At 41.6% G+C, this 19,713-nt stretch overlaps 5 protein-coding genes across 5 annotated transcripts in view; 4 read left to right on the top strand and 1 right to left on the bottom strand.

The window, feature by feature from the left end:
• The window catches only part of LOC6526752 (homeobox protein aristaless), a 30,509-nt gene extending 12,619 nt beyond the window's left edge, over positions 1–17,890 (bottom strand). The window contains exons 1-4 of the mRNA XM_015197968.3: positions 17,299–17,890; positions 6,825–6,948; positions 1,548–1,639; positions 1,376–1,477 (exon numbers count right to left, since the gene is read on the bottom strand). Coding sequence (XP_015053454.1) covers positions 1,376–1,477; positions 1,548–1,639; positions 6,825–6,921 — 291 coding nt within the window. The 5' untranslated portion in view covers positions 6,922–6,948; positions 17,299–17,890. The remainder of the gene's footprint in view (positions 1–1,375; positions 1,478–1,547; positions 1,640–6,824; positions 6,949–17,298) is intronic.
• Positions 9,712–10,186, top strand: LOC26535289 (U-actitoxin-Avd3r). The gene is made up of 2 exons (XM_015199121.3): positions 9,712–9,837; positions 9,899–10,186. The coding sequence occupies exons 1-2, from the start codon at positions 9,771–9,773 to the stop codon at positions 10,168–10,170; spliced, it is 339 nt and encodes a 112-aa protein (XP_015054607.1). The 5' UTR covers positions 9,712–9,770; the 3' UTR covers positions 10,171–10,186.
• LOC26534534 lies at positions 10,521–11,039 on the top strand. Its single transcript, XM_015199032.3, has 2 exons — positions 10,521–10,645; positions 10,710–11,039. Exons 1-2 carry the CDS (start codon positions 10,579–10,581, stop codon positions 10,973–10,975), a joined length of 333 nt encoding a protein of 110 aa, XP_015054518.1. The 5' UTR covers positions 10,521–10,578; the 3' UTR covers positions 10,976–11,039.
• Positions 11,165–11,657, top strand: LOC26536126 (kunitz-type serine protease inhibitor homolog beta-bungarotoxin BF B2 chain). The gene is made up of 2 exons (XM_015199214.3): positions 11,165–11,283; positions 11,342–11,657. The coding sequence occupies exons 1-2, from the start codon at positions 11,217–11,219 to the stop codon at positions 11,617–11,619; spliced, it is 345 nt and encodes a 114-aa protein (XP_015054700.1). The 5' UTR covers positions 11,165–11,216; the 3' UTR covers positions 11,620–11,657.
• LOC26536346 lies at positions 11,852–12,462 on the top strand. The gene is made up of 2 exons (XM_015199243.3): positions 11,852–11,959; positions 12,013–12,462. Exons 1-2 carry the CDS (start codon positions 11,899–11,901, stop codon positions 12,420–12,422), a joined length of 471 nt encoding a protein of 156 aa, XP_015054729.1. The 5' UTR covers positions 11,852–11,898; the 3' UTR covers positions 12,423–12,462.
• Positions 17,891–19,713: the final 1,823 nt, after the last annotated feature.

Raw genomic sequence — 19,713 nt, 5'->3', positions numbered from 1 at the left:
CGGCCATTTTTTATACGACAAATTGAATTGAAAGTATCTGGTTACGCCTGGGAAACAAAAAGCTCAGGCTAATTGCGCCGGAAATAGAAAAATGGAAAAATGGAGAGGATGCCGTAACGCCACCAAAGTGTTTTAATAGCCACCAAAGTGTGCGTGGGTTTTTCCGCGACAAACGTGTCTAGTTAGTGTGGCATCCTCATTAAGTTGCTGCTTCGCTAGCAGTTTCCATTTCCATGTGCATAATTTGCTTTCGGCCTCAGAAACGACGTGCTCGAGTGGCCAGAGATTCGCCATTCCACCCACCCAAGATCTCCGGACTTTTGCTTCCACTTTTGTTTCCACTTCCCCCCAAAGTAGATCCGCTAATTGTCATTTTAATCTGACAAATGCAGCTGCAATCCCATGCAAATTGCCCGCGCACTTACCTCTTTCGTGAAAAGTCATGTGCCACAGCGAAGCAATCTTTTCCCTGACTTAATTTCACATTTGAAATTCAAACGCCCGCGCTCGAGTGGCAGATAGTGGTTCTAATTTTGGCTACAATTGCCAGAAATTAATCATGAATAATGTAAAAAGGTTAGAATCATTCCGTGCAGCGGAAAAGGTTGGATTAAGGTGGAAATAATTGTGCTCAAGTGCCACTGCTGACACTGATTTGATCTTCAATGTATTGTAGACAAGCAAGAGGACAGAAATGATCATTTTATAGATTATACTTAAATTATAATTATATGGCTTATGAAGGTTTTTTAAACTGCCTGTAATGCAAATTTCAATCATAATTTTGAGTACTTCAAGCCAAAGGAAGCGCCGCTCCAACTTTAAAATGAAAAAATCAATTGGATTTGGCTGACGAACGAGGGCTTTCCAGCCAGCCGAGGAAAGCGATTTGCTTTCCACTTTTCTTCACTTTATTTTCGCATTTTCTGTTTTTATATTTTCCCTGTTAACCCTTAAGAACTTTGCATATTTTGCCGCTTCGCCTCTTCCTGGTTTTCTGGGTATAGGAAATATTTTTTAAGACAGTTATTGCATTAGACTGGCTACATGCCACCCCAGGAACCCGAGCCCGAACCCGTTGGTAATCCTGGAAACTGTGGGCCCGTTTCAGCCTGCATATGCATTATTAATCTGGCCGGGGAACGGGAAGTTCCAGATGGAAAGGGATATAGAACACCCAGAGCTTTGATCAGGCGGCGTGACCGTTCTAGGGTAGTCCTACACTTATATACTTATGAAATTTGATATGAATTCGCCAACTGCTTGAACTCGGCATTTAATATGCTCCACTCCTCTCGCAACCTCTTCATATTTTGCATAATTTGGCCGAAAGAGGTCAGCAAAAATTGGTGGAAAAGAGGTATGCTTTTCTTACCTGAACCCGTGCCTCGGTCAGGTTGATTTTCATGGCCAGATCCTCGCGAGTAAACACATCCGGATAGTGGGTCTGGGCAAAGGCCGTCTCCAGCTCCTCCAACTGGTTCAAAATTAAAAATTTAAGTACATTTTCTTCTCTCGTTTGTTTTGTGTGTTTTCACCCGACTTACCTGTTGCAGTGTGAAGGTGGTGCGATTTCGCCGCTGCTTCCGCCGGACAAAAGTCTCATCGTGTATGGCAGGATGATACGAGTAGCTGGTATCTGGGGAAAAGCAGATTGCAGAAGGCAAGGGGTATTAGCCACGTTAGGTGTTGCATTAGCCCGCTTAATTCAACTAGTTGCAGCAAGGTGTAGGAGCATGAGTGCCACTAAGCTGGGATTTGTCTTCGCCAGCGTCGCCATGCCTAAGTAGTTTACGAGGATTTTATACGGATGTTTGAAAAAAACATAAACAAGATTTGTGGATAAAATAAGCAAATACAAGAGCCATAGAAAGATTCTCCTAAAACATTACAAATTATTAACAATCAATTAATATTTATGTATTTATTATTAACTGATCCAAATATATTCATTTGTTTGTTTTTTTATCTTTCCAAGTGTATTCTCTGTAGTTTTTTCAAACCCTTAAGTTATTAGAAGTTATTATTTATGTTATTATTTTTCACAATATCTCCAGTGGAGCCGAAGTTTTCTCTAAATTTTAAATGACCCAACTATAACTGCCTTGGAATTCATTCATGCCAAAAGTTTTTCTCCGCTGCTGTGCCCTTGCTGGAAAACCCCACCTCCGCTACGAATTTTCCATGTCCACTTGGCTTTTGCTGAAAGCCAGCTGTTGCCAAAAATTGCAGGCTAATTGAATTTTCTAGCAGCAGCGCCATTTTGTATGCTACGAAATATTTTATAACTGCCTTTTGAGCCAGAAAGAGAGACACAGAGGAAAAGGAAAGGCGTTGACAGCCCCACTTGACCTCCGGCCCACAAAATGCCCGCTTTTCCAACCCCCTCCTCCGGAAAATGGAAAACCAAAGTCGAAAGTCGAAAGGCGGAAACTTTGTCGGACCTTTTTTGCTTTTGCTACGGACTTTCGGTTCGTTCGTGTTGTAAAATTAATTTTCAATTTGATTTTAAATAAATAATTAGCTGGCAAATTGCAAAATTTAATTTTAATTTTGCTTCTTGCCAAAGCCGAGCATTGCTGTCCGTCTCTTTTTCTCTGGCCGCCTCCGTCTCTTTCTTTGTCTCTCGTTCTGTGTGTTAACTTTTTTGGGGGCTCTAATCCGATTAGCTGAAATGTTGTTACTTTGCCTGGCATTCATTTTCGCCAGGCCGAAGGTCGTCCTACAACCCGCCCCTTTTTCCTCAATTCCCTGGAGACTTTGTGTAATGCGCACTAATGTTGTTTGCCATGTCGGCCTCTATCTCTATTTCTCGGCAAGTGTCGCTATGCCTGCCATCGATTAATATTTAATTATGAAAATAATTACAAAATGTTTCGGCTTCTTTTGCCATCAGGCACTCAGGTAAGCCCCAGGATATGCTCTATATATATGTATATAGCCTGCTAATGAAGCACGTATTTGGGGCCTAAATCAAGCAATCAAAGAGGTTGGCAAAAGCCATGGATTGCGACGCAGGCTAATCGAATAGTCGATGAGTTGAGCTCCGGGCACTCAGCATAATTTTCCGAGGAGGCTGGGAAAAGTTAGAATACCCATTGGAGGTGGCATCTGTTTCTATGAAGTATTTATTGAATTTACTACCTAAATTTCAGGAATTAAATACTTATTTTTTATGATCTTGAATTTGTCACATTATTTTTTTCCCCTTTACCTTCTGTATAATTACGATTGCGACCTTTCTCATTCCGTTGCCATCAGCAGTTCATTCGGCTGCACTGCAATTTTCTTGCTAATCAAATTCCTTGCAGCCAATAATTGCCTAAAATGCAAATGGAAATGCCCCAGGTTGGCCGGCAAATGCTTCGGGCCGAAAAAGAAGACCAGAGCATTCTGGTTCCACTGACGTTCAAGCGGCTGGCAATTAGCACAATTAGGTTTCGAGTGCAAATCCCAGAGCGCAGAGCAAAAGCTGCCCAAAAACCGGGCAATAAGAATTTCATGCTGAAAGCTTTGCCCAAAAACCCCGAGCCAATGGAGGCTATCCACCACCACCACAACCAACATCCACCACCCCATTTAGTCCATATTTCCCATTTCCCAGCTCAAACATCAAACGTCATGCAGCAGCAACAGCAACAGCAGCAGCAGCAGCAGCATCACCGGCAGCAACAACAAGTCAACTAACCGCACTTGTCAGGAAGACAGGATTAACAAATCCTTGTTGCCAAATTGATTCAAAAAGTACGCAAAGGGGCGCAGACAAGCCAGTCAGTCAGCCAGCCAACCAGCTATATCTCTATATCCCTCTCTGGCAGCCAAGCAACCCGTCTCATTGTGCACTGAGAGAAATATAAATGTTTCTAAATCAAATATCAAAGTAAATCGATATGAAAAGCTTAAATATGCTTTGGTATTCCAGTCTAAATTTTTGATAAACATTACCATAGCTTTAAAACTGGCTTTTTCTTTTACATATATTGCAAGTTGCATAAACACTTAGTATACATTTCTTTCAGTGCACTGAAGCTGCTCTGCGTCTGCTCGTTAGCTGCGCCGGTAATGGGAGATAATTCAATTTTTAAACATTTGGCATAACAAGCGAAACCATCATTAAGGGATTTTCGGTCTGGGAGCAGTCAAGTCAAGAGTCCTTGCAATCAGCTCGACCCCGCCCACCCGGCTCCGCCCACACACAGAGGAACCCGTATCCGTATCCGTAAGATACATGTCTGCAACTTTGTCTGTCGACTCTAGTTTTCGGTATCTACACGGGGCCAAAATCAATTCTCATTCGATTTCAGTTTCGCTTACTTAATCTGAGAGCCAGGAATTAGCATTCATTATAGTTTGCCTGCGTTGGCCTAGTTTTCCTCAAGGATTTCGCCCAGCATAAGCTCGAATTCCCTTGGAAAGTGTCACCGTTTCGATTTCAGTGCTCGAAATTCCGGGCACGCGTTGGCAAAAATTTTAAATTAGTTTAGCAATTGAGAAGCATTCTCGGTGTCAGCTCTTCTTGGGGTGGCTTCTTCTCGAGGGGAGTAAAGTGAAATAAAATGGAGTGGAGTGTCACGTCAAGGAATCACGAATTGGAATCTCGAAAAACAGCGAGCAAATTGAATTAGCTATGCAAATGTGCTGTGGAATTTTTATTTTGATTTGTGAGCCATATATTTACTGGTTATGTCATGGGCAGACATCAGTTCTAAGTGGATTCGCTACGGGAATTTGCACTGCAATGTGATTTTTCATTGAACTTTGTCGGAAAGGCTGCGATTTATTTGGAGCTATTATAGAGATAAATTATAATTTCTTTAAAGCTATATAAAGAATATATTTAGCTATACAAAGATATGAGCTCTAACATTCAAGAATCTCCTAAGTGAGTCGTACACTTTATGAGGAATCGAAGGCAGGACTCCAATTATCCCTTCTGCAAATTGAATTAGGCTGTCGCAAATCAAAAGCGACAGTCCCTTCGAGGTCCTTTGGATCCTTTGGGGCCCCTAAATGGAACATAAGTTATCGCCCCGCCGTCTGTCCATCCGTACGTCATATTGAATCAGTCAGCAGCAAATAGAATTTGCACCTGATTAGGATTACGGGCCAGGGCAAACGTGCCAAGATGTTACGTAATGCGTTCGTAAGTCGCCATCTAATCCCATTAGATGGCGCACACATTCCTTAAGAGAGATGAATACCAGTGGAGATACGAAATGCCGCCCACCAAATGCACTGCGAAATTGCGGTGTGGCTTATTTTTTGGTACACCACTTTTATAGAGAGGCTTTGCGGTTGTTAGACGGCGGTGCCTTTTATGGCTAGTGGGTGGGAAAAAATCAATAAACTATTCCGTCGGCGGATGGCGCTTTGATTTATGATTTTCGATAAATGCCTCAGCACTCAGCCTCAATCTGTGGAAATCTGTCGAAATCTGTCGAAATCTGTCGCCGCATTCCGATTGCGAGTGTCGTAGGAAAATTTGCATGCCAAAGCATTAACGCTTTGCCATTCGATAATTGCATGAAATGAAATCTGAAATCCAAAATTCCCCACACTCTATACCCCCTCATATCCCCCCATATTCCTTTCCCCCGGCGCCCTTTGCGCTACCCAATTTCAATTCCAATTCGAATGGATCGCTTCACTTTTCGACACGTTCACGTTTGCTTGACTTTGCCTTTGGTTTGGCCACTCCTTTGCTCCGAAAATCCCCTCCTGCACTGCATGCGAATATCGATTGAGTTGCCCATGCTTTTTTTTATTCAATTATAGTTATATGGCAGTGGAGGGACGAGGAACTCCTGCCTCTGGTACTCCGGTTCTGGATTCTGGATTCTGGTTCCTCGACTCTGGAGTGCCAGCCAAAGTTTATTTGGCTCGGATTGGTCGGCGGGGAATGGAAGTGGGACTGGGACTGGGACAGGGATTGGGACTGGAACTGGGAGTGCGGAATCATTCTGGGTGACGAGTGGTGGGCAATAGGAAATCCAATTGCCCCGCTGTGGGTTTTCTTTGCACGCAATTCATCGAAATGGCGTTTAATGGAATTTTTCTGCAGCTCTGCCAGCGCAAAAGATTTTTCGACTTTTTGGCAGTTTTAGCAAAAGAATAAAAGAAGCTCAAGTAAGTTCTGAAAAAGATATGTTATGTGCATAATAAACACTATTGATATTGCTACAGGAAACTAAATATTATATCCGTTTCATTATTTCTACTCCTTTATTATCTGTGCGTTTCCGAATTTCAATATCTTCTCACTCCCATTTCGCATACCACTTACCCTTCGACCGAGTGGCAAACTTTTCGAGGCAAACAGCAAACTCTCGACATGTGCGACCATGAAATCTGATATGCCACAATGGGAGTGGAAATGGGAATGGGAATATGGAGTACTACCCTACAACGTGCTGCTAATAGAATAATTCGTTAATGTAACTACTCGATCCAGAGATATGTCGACAGACAATAATCCATTGACGGCACACAAAAATAGAACAGAGGCGGCGGCGATTATCTTTGGCTTTTTATCTAAATTTAATTCGATGCGTACGAGAAGATTGCACATTTGGCAGTTGGAAATCCATCTGTTCCAGCAGATGATGTTTCGATGCGTAAATTACTTAATAGAATTAGGGTGGCTTGAAGTGCGTTAAAGTGCGAATATAACTCAAAATTTGTTAAGCAACTTAAAATAGTTTATAAATGAATTAAAATGTTTTTCAACAACTTTGTTTGTAAAAACCAATTTCAATTAGTTATTTCTGTGCTTGTATTAAACACACCTCTTATATACCTTGTACCTTATATACTTATATACTCACATGGATGGGTGGCGGCGAAGGGGTAGTCGAGGGTGGGCAGGCGCGGGGGGTGGGGGCCGCAGGGGTGCAGAGCGGGGGGGCACTGGTAGCAAAACATTCCTCTGCCCGCGGCTGCAGGACCGAGCTGAAATCGAAATCGAAATTGAAATCAAAAACAATGTCAATATAGTGACGTAGAATTGGTATGTGGGAATCAGAATCGAAATTGAGAAAAAGAATCTTTAAATTGCATGTAATTTTGATAAATTCACTTGCCAATCACGTCATGACAACGACGATCATATTCATGATAAACACGATCATGATGTTTATGATGATGATGAACGAGTAACTTGTAATTTAAGTGCACAATTGAATTGAAGACATGCGGGTATTGGCATTCCTCCTCCTGTTGGCTTTTTGTGGGGCGACTTTGCGTCGCCTTTAATGTTGTCATATGCACCTCAAACTCAATTCGATTCAATTAAAGGCAATTACAGACTTCTGACAAATCATCCACAATCGATTTCATCTGCTTTTGCATCTCACTGGTAGTTCCCGATGCTCGATGCTCGATTGCCGCTGCATTGTGTGTCGTCTGCATACAATTAAATTGTCCTCAAACGAATCAATTGATTTAAATTAATTGCATTTGCCGCAAAAGACTCGCCATATAACTATGGCCGCAACTGTAACTGCTCTAACTGATGAACTCACTTCAGTTATGAGTCGATGTTTTGCGTTTGCGTTTGCGTTCAACTGGCGCCTTGCTCAATGCAGTTTGCAGCTTAATTAGTCGAGGAATTTCTCCCTTCATTCATTATTCACAGGGAGGGAGAGTTGAATGTATCTTTCGGATAGCAAACGGGTAGCAAACGAAGTCACAGTGTCAAGCTAGAGATTGTCAGATAGCCAAGATCAGCGAAAGGCGCTGAGAAAGTGCACTCTCTTCATTTGCCTCAATGAAATTGATATTGGTGGGAAAATGGCATGGCCCCTTTTCTTGAATTTGAAATTTATAATAAAACAACTTAGTTTTCTAGGGAAATGTTACACATTCCTTTATAAATAAATTATAGCCCATTTGCTATACACACTTTATGCCACATTTCTTTATGCATACACGTAGGCAGGTCAATTTCCTGTGTTGTTGCAATGATGCAGCTTTCCTCCTTTTTTGGCTATCACATTTCCCGTTGCATTTCAATTGCAATTAAAATTAATTGTAACTTCTATATGACACATTATCCACACACACACACACACAAGGCCCATCAACATCAACCGAAACAGTTGCACCATCCGGATTGCAGGTGCGTCCTTCGCCTTGCTGTGTGCGCCGACATTTTAATTTATTTGAGTAAATTTGTTAAAAAAATTGTATGAATTTTATTTATGGTGCTCGCCACACGACTGTTGGCACAAGCACCACCCAGCACCACTCCCGCACCACCCACAGCACCACCCAACGCCCACCGCCCAACGCCCAGTGCACCACAAGTGTTAGCATATCATGTTACAGACTATTTCCGCCAAATTTACACACGCAAAATAATTTAACGTGCTCAGCGGCAGCGCGTGTCCTGCCTACGCTTGTGTCCTTTTTGCACTGAGAAAAACTGCTGAGTTCATGCTCAAATGTATTAATTAAAAAGGAGTACTAATCGCACATCTATGAACTAAAAAGCTCTTAGGCATACAGCTTTCACAATATTGTTTCTTTTTGAAAAGCAACAAATGCTTAGCTATATTCATTTTGATTTTACTGAGTTTCCAAGTACAACTAGGTCGTAATTTCTCTAAGTGTGCCTATACAGCCTCCTGTTTCCTGGTCGCAGATGTGTCCGCGTTCCCAAAAGTCAAGCCCCGACAAGTGGCGCCAATAAATTTCCATTTAGTGCGGCAACGAGTGGGGCACGCCCCCTCACCTTTCCCCTTTTCCCCTTGAGCGTCGCCTTCCTTTTCGGCCACGCCCCCTTTCCACTCGCCGGGGGAAGGCATTCCATTAGAATTGTGAGAATTTGTAATTTTGCATAATTGTTATATTTGGAGTCCGTCGGCCGCAAAACTCATTTGCCAAATGGAAAATTGCCATTTCGTGTCTAATGTTGCACATGCGGCCTGCCTGTTGGCAACTGGCAACTGAATCCTGGTAGCTGGTTGCTGTTAGCTGGTTGCTGGATGCTGGATGCTGGATGGTTTGGGCCAGGTCCATAGGAACTGGTGGCAAAGTTTTAGTGGCATCGCCAACAGAGGGATTTGCACGGTGTTGGGGCCTTTGGGGCCTGGCAGGCCGTTACTGGTGTTGTTAGTGAATTAATTTCCAGTGAATAATTTATGCTGAATTATTTTGGACGTATTAAATAGGCACAGCAGAGGGGCTTTTGCGGTGCCCAGTAGTGGAGCACAGCAGAGTAGTAGAGTGGAGTAGAGTAGAGTAGTTCCCAGCTAATACTAATACTCCCTTGTGCACGAAAGCTCTCACTTACATATACGTACATATGTTGGACCTTGGGGCGTTACATTTAAATCAAATCAAAATGCTATTTCTGAAATTGATTTTTGAAATTTTAATGTGTCGGATCGTGTGCCGGAGATTATGAAACCAAATCCAAACCCATCGCAAAGTGGCATGGTGATATGGGCCTAATTAGTTGGCACAACTACGAGACACAAATTGGACAGGGCTTTTACTTTAGCATAATGCGCTCTTGCTCGGTCGTTTTGGTAGTAAAATAACCGAGGATAACAATCACTTGGTTTCCTAAACTATAATACTAGTAACAGAAATATTATAAACTCATTTTAGAACTTTATGAAGTAATAAATATGCGCCTAAACTTTTTAACAGCCCATAAAAAACTAATAAAAGTAATGACGTTCTTCGCACTTAAGAATTATGCGCAAATTTTCAGTCGCTTTGTGGCAGCGGAGAAAAAAGGTTCAAATTGGAGATAATATCTTATAATGCAATATTTTGTCATATTTTTTGCCATATTTTCCTTGGTTGCACTTGTTCACGGACAAAATGATCGTAAGTAGTTATGAAACCACTGCTCACTGTTATTAATTTTTGGTAAATTTCTTTAAAACAGCAAAGTGCAAGAAAGATCCTTTTGCAGTCGGAAAATGTCAGCAAATTATTACAGGATACACATTTACACCGGAAAAAAACAGGTGTTCGAGTTATTCAGCTGAAGGCTGTCGAGTTACTGGTAACTTTTTTAAGACACGACAGCAATGCGAGAAAAAATGCGGAACTGACTTTTTGCGAAATGATTTTCCCTTGCAAAATTACGGAAATCCCGAAGAGTTTCAAAGAAACCTAATGTATTTACATTTACTAAGGGAATTTGCTAACGAATAAATTTCAATGAAATATATTGAATATATATTGGAAAAAGGCTTTTTGAAGGGTATAAAACGAAATATTACTATATAAATACTGGTTACCATAAATATTAAAAAGTTGTATTGTTAAGTTAGTTTTAAGTTTATTAAAATTCTTAATAAGCTCGCCAGGATATGACATATTTCTTTGCCAAAAAATGTATTTATTTTTATAAATATTTATTATAACCTTTTATTGCCGCTTTTTACACCTTCAATGCAGTGAAGCAATCAAGGTGCAAATTCGTTTAATTTATGACGAACCGTAATGAACCATAATGAACTGAACTTATTAGATTTTGGCAATAAGTACAGCCCAGTTACACTGTTCACTTTAGTCATTTTGAAACATCACCAGAAGATAGTGTAAAAAATAGTCGAGAAAATGAAGTTCGTGGCACTGATATCCTTGATGTTCATCGCAAGTTGCGTTGCCCAACAAAAGACGGATCGTGAGTGTTACTTAAGCCCTTTTTCTAATCTATAATAATATATCATATACTTTCGCTTATTTAGTCCAATGCTACATGGATCCCCTGCCAGAGGGATTTTGTGGCGAGCCTTTTATAGGGTATACCTATTCGAGTGCGAGAACCCGTTGCGTAATCCATGAAACCCAAGGTTGCACGATTTCGGGAAATTTCTTCACCGACAAGGCGGCATGTGAGGCAAAATGCAAACCTCCGCTCACTTTTAGCGCCAGTCCATTCAGTTACTTTCACGAAACGGTATTCGAACAGGCCAACAAATTGATAAAACAATTAATAAGTCAAATTCTGTAAAATAGTTGACAAATAAATGCATTCGATGGAAAAAATAAAATGAGCAATGCCCAAGAATACTAAATTTAATTGAGTTTATTATAATTCGCAAAATAATTGGTTTGTACTTTACTAAAATGCACATTATATATTCATAACATTTTATTAACCGCACCTAATAAGGGGTATATCCACATAATACCTGGAGTTGAAATTTTCAGTCATTGGTGAGCAGCTGAAAGTAACACTTCGTAATTTAAAAATGAAATTACTCTCTTGGTTTCTACTAATATGTGTCTTAAATGAGCTTTGTCTTGGGGATAAGGAACGTAAGTGCAAACTTAACTAAGAAATATTCATTTTAACTCTAGAAACTCCTACTTGTAGCCATATGTAGGTCTGAACCAAATGTGACCGGCAATTGCGGACAGCAAATTAAAGGGTATACCTATGAAGTCCGTACAAACAGGTGCAAGAAGTTCAGGGTGAAGGCCTGTAAGGTAACTGGCAACTTTTTCGGTAGCAAGGATGCGTGCAATGCGAAGTGCAAGGACTCTAGGAAACGTGAAGAAAACGGAGTCTTTGATATCTGGAGTCAAGCCGCAGATCTCTGGTCGCAGTTTTTACAGATGTTTTCATGTTTTATGAATTCCGCTAGATTTTAAAGCTTTTGCTGATTTACCAATAAATTTGATTGAAAATACTTGTTTAATACTTGTTTTAATACTATTTATTAACTGCGTACACTTTACATTTTATATTATTTGATATATTCCTATGCATTAATTAACAGCAAGTGGTTATATTTTGTTATAGTTATTAAAACTGATCTTTCGCTAATTTATGTTAATATAAACATAGAAAAGCACATCGTCATTAAAAGCAAAGTGAGTTATAAATGCTTTATGGCAGGTGACAATTTTTAGTCGTTTGAAAGCTGAGCAATGGAGACGAAGTTAATGGTCATAACTTTCCTAATAGTCTATGTACTTGCCCAAACGAAGGGTAAGCAATCAACTCACTTGAGATCTTCAATGTAATTGGCAAAATCTTTTTAGCCGACTGTGTTTCTAAGCCAATTGTGGATGGGAAATGCGATCAGAGAATAAAAGGATATACTTATGTAGTCGCAGAAAACCAATGCAAAAGGTTCAAGACAAGGGGTTGCACAGTGGGCGGAAACTATTATCGTACCCTGGAGGAGTGTATTTCCAAATGCAACGGATTTTTCCAATGGGAAGACATCGGTTTTAGTGGTAAACGATATTGGCCACCAAGTGAAATCGATGACTCCTGGTCGAATGATTCGGAAGAAAGCGAAGTTGAAACCATCTCGAAAAGAGGGTCGAAAAAACAAGATCCTCCGATGGTGCTTAACCCAGACTTGAATTATAATCAATTCATTGAGCCCCCAATAGCAGTGAATCAGTTTATGGGTTTTGCTCCAACTCTTTATGCTCCACAGTGAACTACTTAAAGAATTAAAAGCTGTAATATTTTGTTCTTTACTCATTTTCTGACAAAAGTTGTCTTAAACTTCACTTAAAGTGTCTACTTTTGGGCCGAACCAGCTAATTGTCATCACCTGCGAATTTCCCCACCTGAAGTGGAGTTGTTGCAAGTGTTGCTGTTGCTGTTGGTGTTGCAGTTGCAATTGGTGTGGCAACTGTCGCTGCAGCCGGCAAACTGGCGACGCCAAGCCAAATGCAATTATCCAATTGCACGAAATGCACTTGGCAATGTTTGTGGCCTAGACAATGCAACACAACTCGCTGTGTGCCAGTGTGTTCTGTGTGTGTGTGTATCTGTGTGAGGGTGCTGGCGTGTGTGTGCGTGGGTATCTGTGTGTGGATGCTGGGGCAGGCCACGCGAAATTCAATTAAGTGCGCACTAAACAGCGCAACGATTTCGATTGGACTGCGCCAAGTGAAAACGAAGTGCACATGGAAAAAATCCATGCAAGTTTTTTTATTTTCAAATATTTCAAAACTTATTATGCTCCTCAAGGAAAATATATTGTTTGTAGCATAGATGCTTCAATCCAGTTGCTCTAAATACATGTGAATTCTATGAAACACCTAAGGAAATGAAAGTGATTTAATAGCTTTAGTTAGTTTTTCACAGTGCAGGGAAACGGATGGAAAATGCTAAAGGGAGGGATGGGGTTGGGAGGGGAAAGGCCTGCAGATTGGTGGAAATCTGTGTGGTAAGCCTTTGTTGTCCAGTCGGTCCTCGGACATGGGGTTTAGTAATGGAGGCTTGCGCTAGTTTCTGCCACGAGCCGTCGCCAAAAACGGGGAAATTCAATCAGAGCGGGAGGATTACGATTTGGAGGGGACTTTAGGTGGGCGGAGGAGGAGGAGGGGGGAGCACAGCAGCGGATGTGGATGTGGATGCAGTGTTCGCCAAATTGCATTAGGTGGCGAAGGGATGTTGAAGCCAGCTTGAATGGTCTAAAATCGTTTGGAACCACTCCGTTTAATGGCTCTTAAACTGTTTTATTGTAAGAGAATACAAACGAAAAATTTGTAGAAAATATAGATTTCTTCCTAAAAGCAAATTAATTATTCGCCCCAAAAATGGTATTTTCAATGCAATCACAGTCGAATTCGACTTTATTTCCATAGGCCTTTCCACAAGTGCACAAAATAAAATACGAAATTAACTCAAAATTAATTAAAACGCATCAGAATATAATGCAATTTGCTGCAGCGGCAGCAGCGGCAGCAGCGACAAATGCTGAGGGCATTATGCAACAGCTGCAGCTATAAAAAGTAATATAAATATAAATTAATAATGTCACGAATGACAACAGTAACAACAACAACAACGGCGTGGAGACAAAACGAGCAATTGCATTAATTGAGCAAACAACAAAGTGGGAAATGCAATGCGTCTGGACAACGGAAAGCCCAACAACATTCAACATTGGATGCACATGAATATGGATGAGTCTGGACGCCAATGCCAATGCACTTTCCATGCAACAAATGCACTTCGCTGCGCCAGCGAAAACGAGCAAAAAAAACGCAGGAATTATCAACTGTCGCTTGATTAATTTGAATTAACCAAATTAAAAATGGAAACACAAGTCAATCAGCGAGTGCAACACCCAGAAGCGATGGCCAAAGGGGTCAGCAGAGAAAGAGAATGAATGGTCAAGTATTATATGGTCTACATTTCAATAACGAATTCAATAAAGAAAAGAAAGCAATCTTTGTACAAATATTCCATTAGTTACAATACAAATGTTTGTCGAATATCTTGTGAGGTCTTAAACGCACTTTTAAACTTTCGTTTTTGGGTAAAACGTAAAGTTCTTTAAAAATACTATATAAGCTGGAATCTGAAGTTCAGAAGACAGGCATTTTTAGGGGCATTTTTCCTGCATTTTCGCAGCCCCTTGAAGGTCAAAAGCAATCTGACCACCGACCTGCTTTCATTCAGGGGCAGTTGCACTAATGGACTTATCGGCCGCTCGAATCTCGGTTCTCCAAATCGCGACGAGACGCAGAAAAACACAGATTCGCAAGAGTGCAGTGCAGTGCATCGCTGGGAAGTGGGATAATTTGCAGCCGGAGCAGAGGCAGTGCCACCACTTGGTGGATATCACATCCATGGGCATATCCACGTGCGCTTCCCTGCTCCAAAGCCCCGTCCCGCTGGCATTAGAGCCACTTAAACGCATTTGCGAAATTGCCCACCGCCCACCCACACACTCGTTTAGCACACTAGTTTTCCTAGTTTCCCTCGTTTTCCTAGTTTTTTGTTTTTGCCCCCAAACCGAAAGCGCGATAATTTCCCACTGAGGTGAGATGATATGGTAATGGTGGAGGAGGAGGAGGAGGTGGATGTGGGTGGCGGTAAGCTGGCCGTCCAGCGATGAGGTTATCACTTTTCGCCACCGAAGTAAAGTGCATCCGTTTTTAGAAATCTGCCCGTCTGCCTGTCTGTCCGACGTAATCAAACTAAACTGGCGCAGTCTGCCACTGATGATCCAACTTGGAGTGGGCTTTGATACGATGGTTACAGTGAAGCCTTCAGGTGGGGGAAATATTTTTTAATATTATATTTATTTTACAGCAGCTAAGAGTTGTGAACTATCTATTAAAATGATTGGAAATGTTGTATTTTAGTTGATATATCATCATCCATGTTTTTGAAATCTTCACTGTCTAGTCAAACCATTTGCATATGCCCCCAACTAAGTATCCCACTTGATTGCAGTTTTGGTTGAGCGTTTTCCTTTTTTCCATATTTTTCCACATTTTTGCTGCTTTTGTTTTTGTCTCGCGGCGCATTAAGCGAATTTGCGAGGTTCGAATTTGATTGTGTCAATTGGCTCGCGCCTAGAATCAGCGAATCAGGGAATCAGAGTCAGAATCGCAGTGTAAATCGCACCGAAATGATGCCGTGCATTTGGCCGCAGTGCCACCCACCCATCTGCTGGGTGCACTGCAAAAAACCAGCGTAAATTGAATTAGCCAGCCGTGATGCACCCCCGCCAGTTTTTCGTGTCCAAGTGTCGTCGCCAGCTTATCCAAACTCGAAAGCCAAACGGTGCCGATTCCAAAAGCTAACCCTTCAATTAGTGCTATATACTATATATACTATATGGTATATCGTCATCTTCGGGGCGCCCGCATGGGGAGGAAAATGTGTTGATCACCCCCCTACTGACTTGGTTTTCTTGTTTTATAAATATTTTGATTGAATTTTCTGTTTAATTAAAGCAAATTGTTTTGTGCATTGCGTTTGGGCAAGGGGACGGGTGGTGTTGGTACCTTATATATTTATTGAGCTTTGTGGGGGGTCGTTAAGTGATTGAGAAACGTAAGGGTAAATTAAAGTGGGATATGACATTTTCTATGAGAACGCTGACGAAATCAAATGAATATGCCATATACAGATTATCAGTTTTAATTATCGAATTATCATTATGATATATGTACATCAATAAATTCTGATGATTATTGTAGTTATTAAAAATGATTTCAGCACTATTTACATAGAAGTACGGTGACATTTGCATACTGAAAAGCCTCGACGAGAGTGTGTGGACCCCAATGTATCCATCAATTTGGAGCATTCACCAACTCGATGCTCGATTCAATCAAGCAATCAATAAACATGGCCGAACTAACCTCCTTCAACTAGCGTTCTCTGCGGTAATTCCATTTGCTAATTTAAATATGCCAAATTGTATTTTATTTGTATGCGCTCCTAACGCACCAAGCCTCCTACCCCCCAAACCCTCAATCCCCCTTTCAACCCCCTTTCAGTGCCCATTTCACTGCGTTTTCCCCCCTTTTTTCCAAACGCCACCCATGCTTCCCTAATTGAGTTGAACGAATCGAACAAAACTTGGCGACGAATGGAAAACCGTTCGTCAACTCCAATTGACTCCTATGCGGAGCCAGTCCGCACCCTCCCTCCCCCTCCACCATCCCAGCCCCAGTGTGCCACCCAACGCCCCCCGTCGTGGGCGTGGCATGCAGTGGAGCGTTGAACGTTTGCATGGCTGCCAATTAATTTGCGGTTGATCAATTTAATTTGAAACTTCGTTTTCCCCACGTTTTTCCCTTTTTTTTTTTGGTCCGCTCTTTGGCGAATTATTTGCCATTGATTTTGTACCCTTGCTCCATCTCCTTTGCGCACATGGGGATTCCGAATCGGGGAATCGGAATCCGAATCCACGAGCTGTCTCCTCTTTTTTTCGACTCTTAATTACCATCAATTATTCAAACTGCATTTGCGGAGTGATCAACTTTTGGTCTGTCTTCAATTAAGCGGCGAGTTTTCAACCGAACATTCCCCCCCTCTGTTTGCTCCTTTGCTTTGGCAGTAAACTCCTTTTGGATCCTTGCTGCCGCCGAATCCTTTATGCATACACCAATTTTGGTTTTAATTCTTTTTTCGCCTCCAATCGGCGCTTTTTTCATTCTTCATTGGCACTTCAAGTGCTTCACGAGTTTTGTGCGATTTCTCACAGGAAAGGCATCGGCACAAACACTTTAGCCAAACACTTCGCATCTGGCTCACAAAACACACACTCCAGGACTCAGGACTCGGGATTCAGGACTCTCGAAAGCCGAGATTCTTATCACACTGGAACTCATTAGGAAGTTTGCTTAATGCAAATTAAAAGCGGCTAAATAAATTATAAGCACAGTGTGCTGTGAATTGAATGGGATGTTCAGAATTATCTTTTGAATCAGATGTTTGTGTATGCCAAAGAATTCTATCAAAACGTTTTTAGACCTTTTGAACATATATTTAAATAATAATTATAACTATAATACTTTTAGAAATAATAGTTTTTTGTTGAGGCACTGAGATATTACCTTATTACCGTCCGTGAAAATTTTGGCTGCAATACTTCAAGCGTGTCACAGAAGAAAATCCCTTGTCGCCTTTTGTTTTTTGGCTTTTCAGCGCTGCGCTCTGTTTGAGTTGAAGTTTTTCGCAATTTTCACAGAACGAACTCGCGTAAAACAAAGGTGCGAAAGTTTTCCCGAGCGTCTAAACACTTGCCAGGAAGTTTGGTCCAAAGTTCTTAGCAAGGATACGTGGGCGAGTCACAAAGGATGTTGGGTAAAAGTTAAAGATGCCTCTACAAATTACACGCTCAATCTCGGAGCTAATAGGCCGCAAAAGGTAGTTAGTTTTGGGTTAAGAACACACACACGTGGGGTTAACACTTCCAAGGATATGCTTGTTTTCAAGGAGTTTTCAGTTTTTCCAGCCTGGTAGGCAGCAGCACCCGTTTTGCCGACGGAAAAGTTGCCTTTGGCGATTGCCAAGTGTCATTTAATCCAGTTGGTTAATACGTATTTTTCTCGGGATTTCGAGGGAATTTAGTATGATCTTTATGGCATATATATAGTGGGGATGGTGTTCAACCGACCGCGTGAAACGTCAGAATGCGAATGATCTAACGGTGCTTGTCGCAGTCGCAACGTCGACAGCGCAGTCGGCTGCAAATTAGATCTGCGTCGACAGAAAGATGGCTGCGGGTGGGAAAGAGATGGAGGTGGAGAGGTATGGGGATGATGCCCCTAAGCGCCGCCTTTGCCATTTCCCGTTATTTTTTGCGCTCGCGCATGCGCCGCGCTGTCAGCAAACCAAAGCACAGTTATTTCGAGACATATATACCCATCTCGCTCGCTCACCCAACCCCCACTTTTTCACTCGCGCTCTCTCTCTCTCTCTCTCTCTCGTTTGCTCTTTCTCCGGCATACAAGACAATTTTCTCGCGCATTTTCATTGTGGAAATTGAATTTTCGGCATGGAGAGCTGCAAAAACAAAAACAGAAGCAGTAGCAGTAGCAGAAACGTTGAAGAGGGCTCTCGTGTTCCTAATATCCCTATCTACTCTTATCCCTATCTACTTTATTTTATTACACTTTATTTAGGTGGCAAGGCGAAGGCGAGCGAAAGAGACGGGACTAGCCCCGAGGGGGGAGGAAAGAGAGCGCAAACAACTGAGGCAGCCTTAAATTGGATTTTCATCGTTAAGTGTGGTGAATGTGTGTGTGTGTGTGTGTGTGTGTGTGTGGGAGGGGATGCGGGAAGAAATGGGGGCTGCGGGAAGAGGAAGACGAAGCTTTTGTGCTTTGGGTGTTCTTCGGGAAAGTGGAAGAGAAAGAGCAAGAGGAAGGGCAGGAGCAAGTGGATACTACAGCAGTAACAATAAGAAAACGATTACTCACCGTTCGTATTTATTTGGCATATCATTTTTTACCCCTCCCCCTTTGCCGAACTTTTTCTCTTCTCTTCTTTTTTTTTTTTGCCCCACTTGACAACTCAATTTATTTAGATTAATTTCTCATCTTGGGCAAAAAAATAAATAACTAAGTGAATTTCAGTTAATTTATGATGGGGCATCATTGTTGTGGCCGCCCCCCTTTTTTGTTTCCACCCCCCAAAAAAAAAAAAAAACACCCCGTATAATAGCAGTTCCCAATCCCAGTGACGCCATCTTGGATCCCATTTATTATTGTTTGCCTGAATGGGCTCCTCTAGCTGTCCTTCGCCCCCGTCCACGCCCCCTCGACCTCAAGCCCCTTCACTCTCCCATCCCCCACTCTCCCTTCTTGCCCCCTGGCTCTTTGGCCACAATTACGAAATGAATTTGTGGCCTCCCGCTGTCCCTATTCTTCCCCCTCGAATGCACTGCCCTAATTTCTGCACAAATCTAAACTGAATCCTTTTTATGCCAGAACTAGTTAGAACATTATCTTCATATCAAGCTAAATAAAATACTTTGCTTTACAATCTTTTAAATGCAAGTACTTCAAATCTATATGATCTAAATACTCTTAATATATGTATTATATTATAATATAAAACATATTTCAGTTTCATTACTATAATCTAGTTCTGAAAACTGGTTCATTTTTTAGCAGACTATTTTTTTAAGTGTTTCGAATTTGGCATTTTGGGCGTGCAGGATAACTATTCAGTTTCTTGGGGCTCTCCCACGTGTCTCCCCCGCACTGGCGCTCCTTTCTGTTTGGGGGGAAAGGCTGTCAGGCCTGCAAATTGGCGCCCTGATTTATGACTTTGTCTATTGTTAGCTAACTTCCTTTGCCGCCCAGCAGGGCGTGGACTGTGCCCCCACTTGCCCCACTTCGTTACCCCATCATTAGTTTGTATTTTAGTTTCATTTCCAATCCGAATTTCATTTCATTTTGGGCTTAAATTTTGTTTTGTCCTCTTTGATTGTGTTTATTTTCCACTCCCACTGCATTTTTGGC

This window comes from Drosophila yakuba, chromosome 2L, assembly GCF_016746365.2.
Source record: "Drosophila yakuba strain Tai18E2 chromosome 2L, Prin_Dyak_Tai18E2_2.1, whole genome shotgun sequence".
Classification (NCBI taxonomy): domain Eukaryota; kingdom Metazoa; phylum Arthropoda; class Insecta; order Diptera; family Drosophilidae; genus Drosophila; species Drosophila yakuba.
The sequence above is the reverse complement of the archived record's forward strand: the minus strand, read 5'-3'. Positions and strand labels throughout refer to the sequence as shown.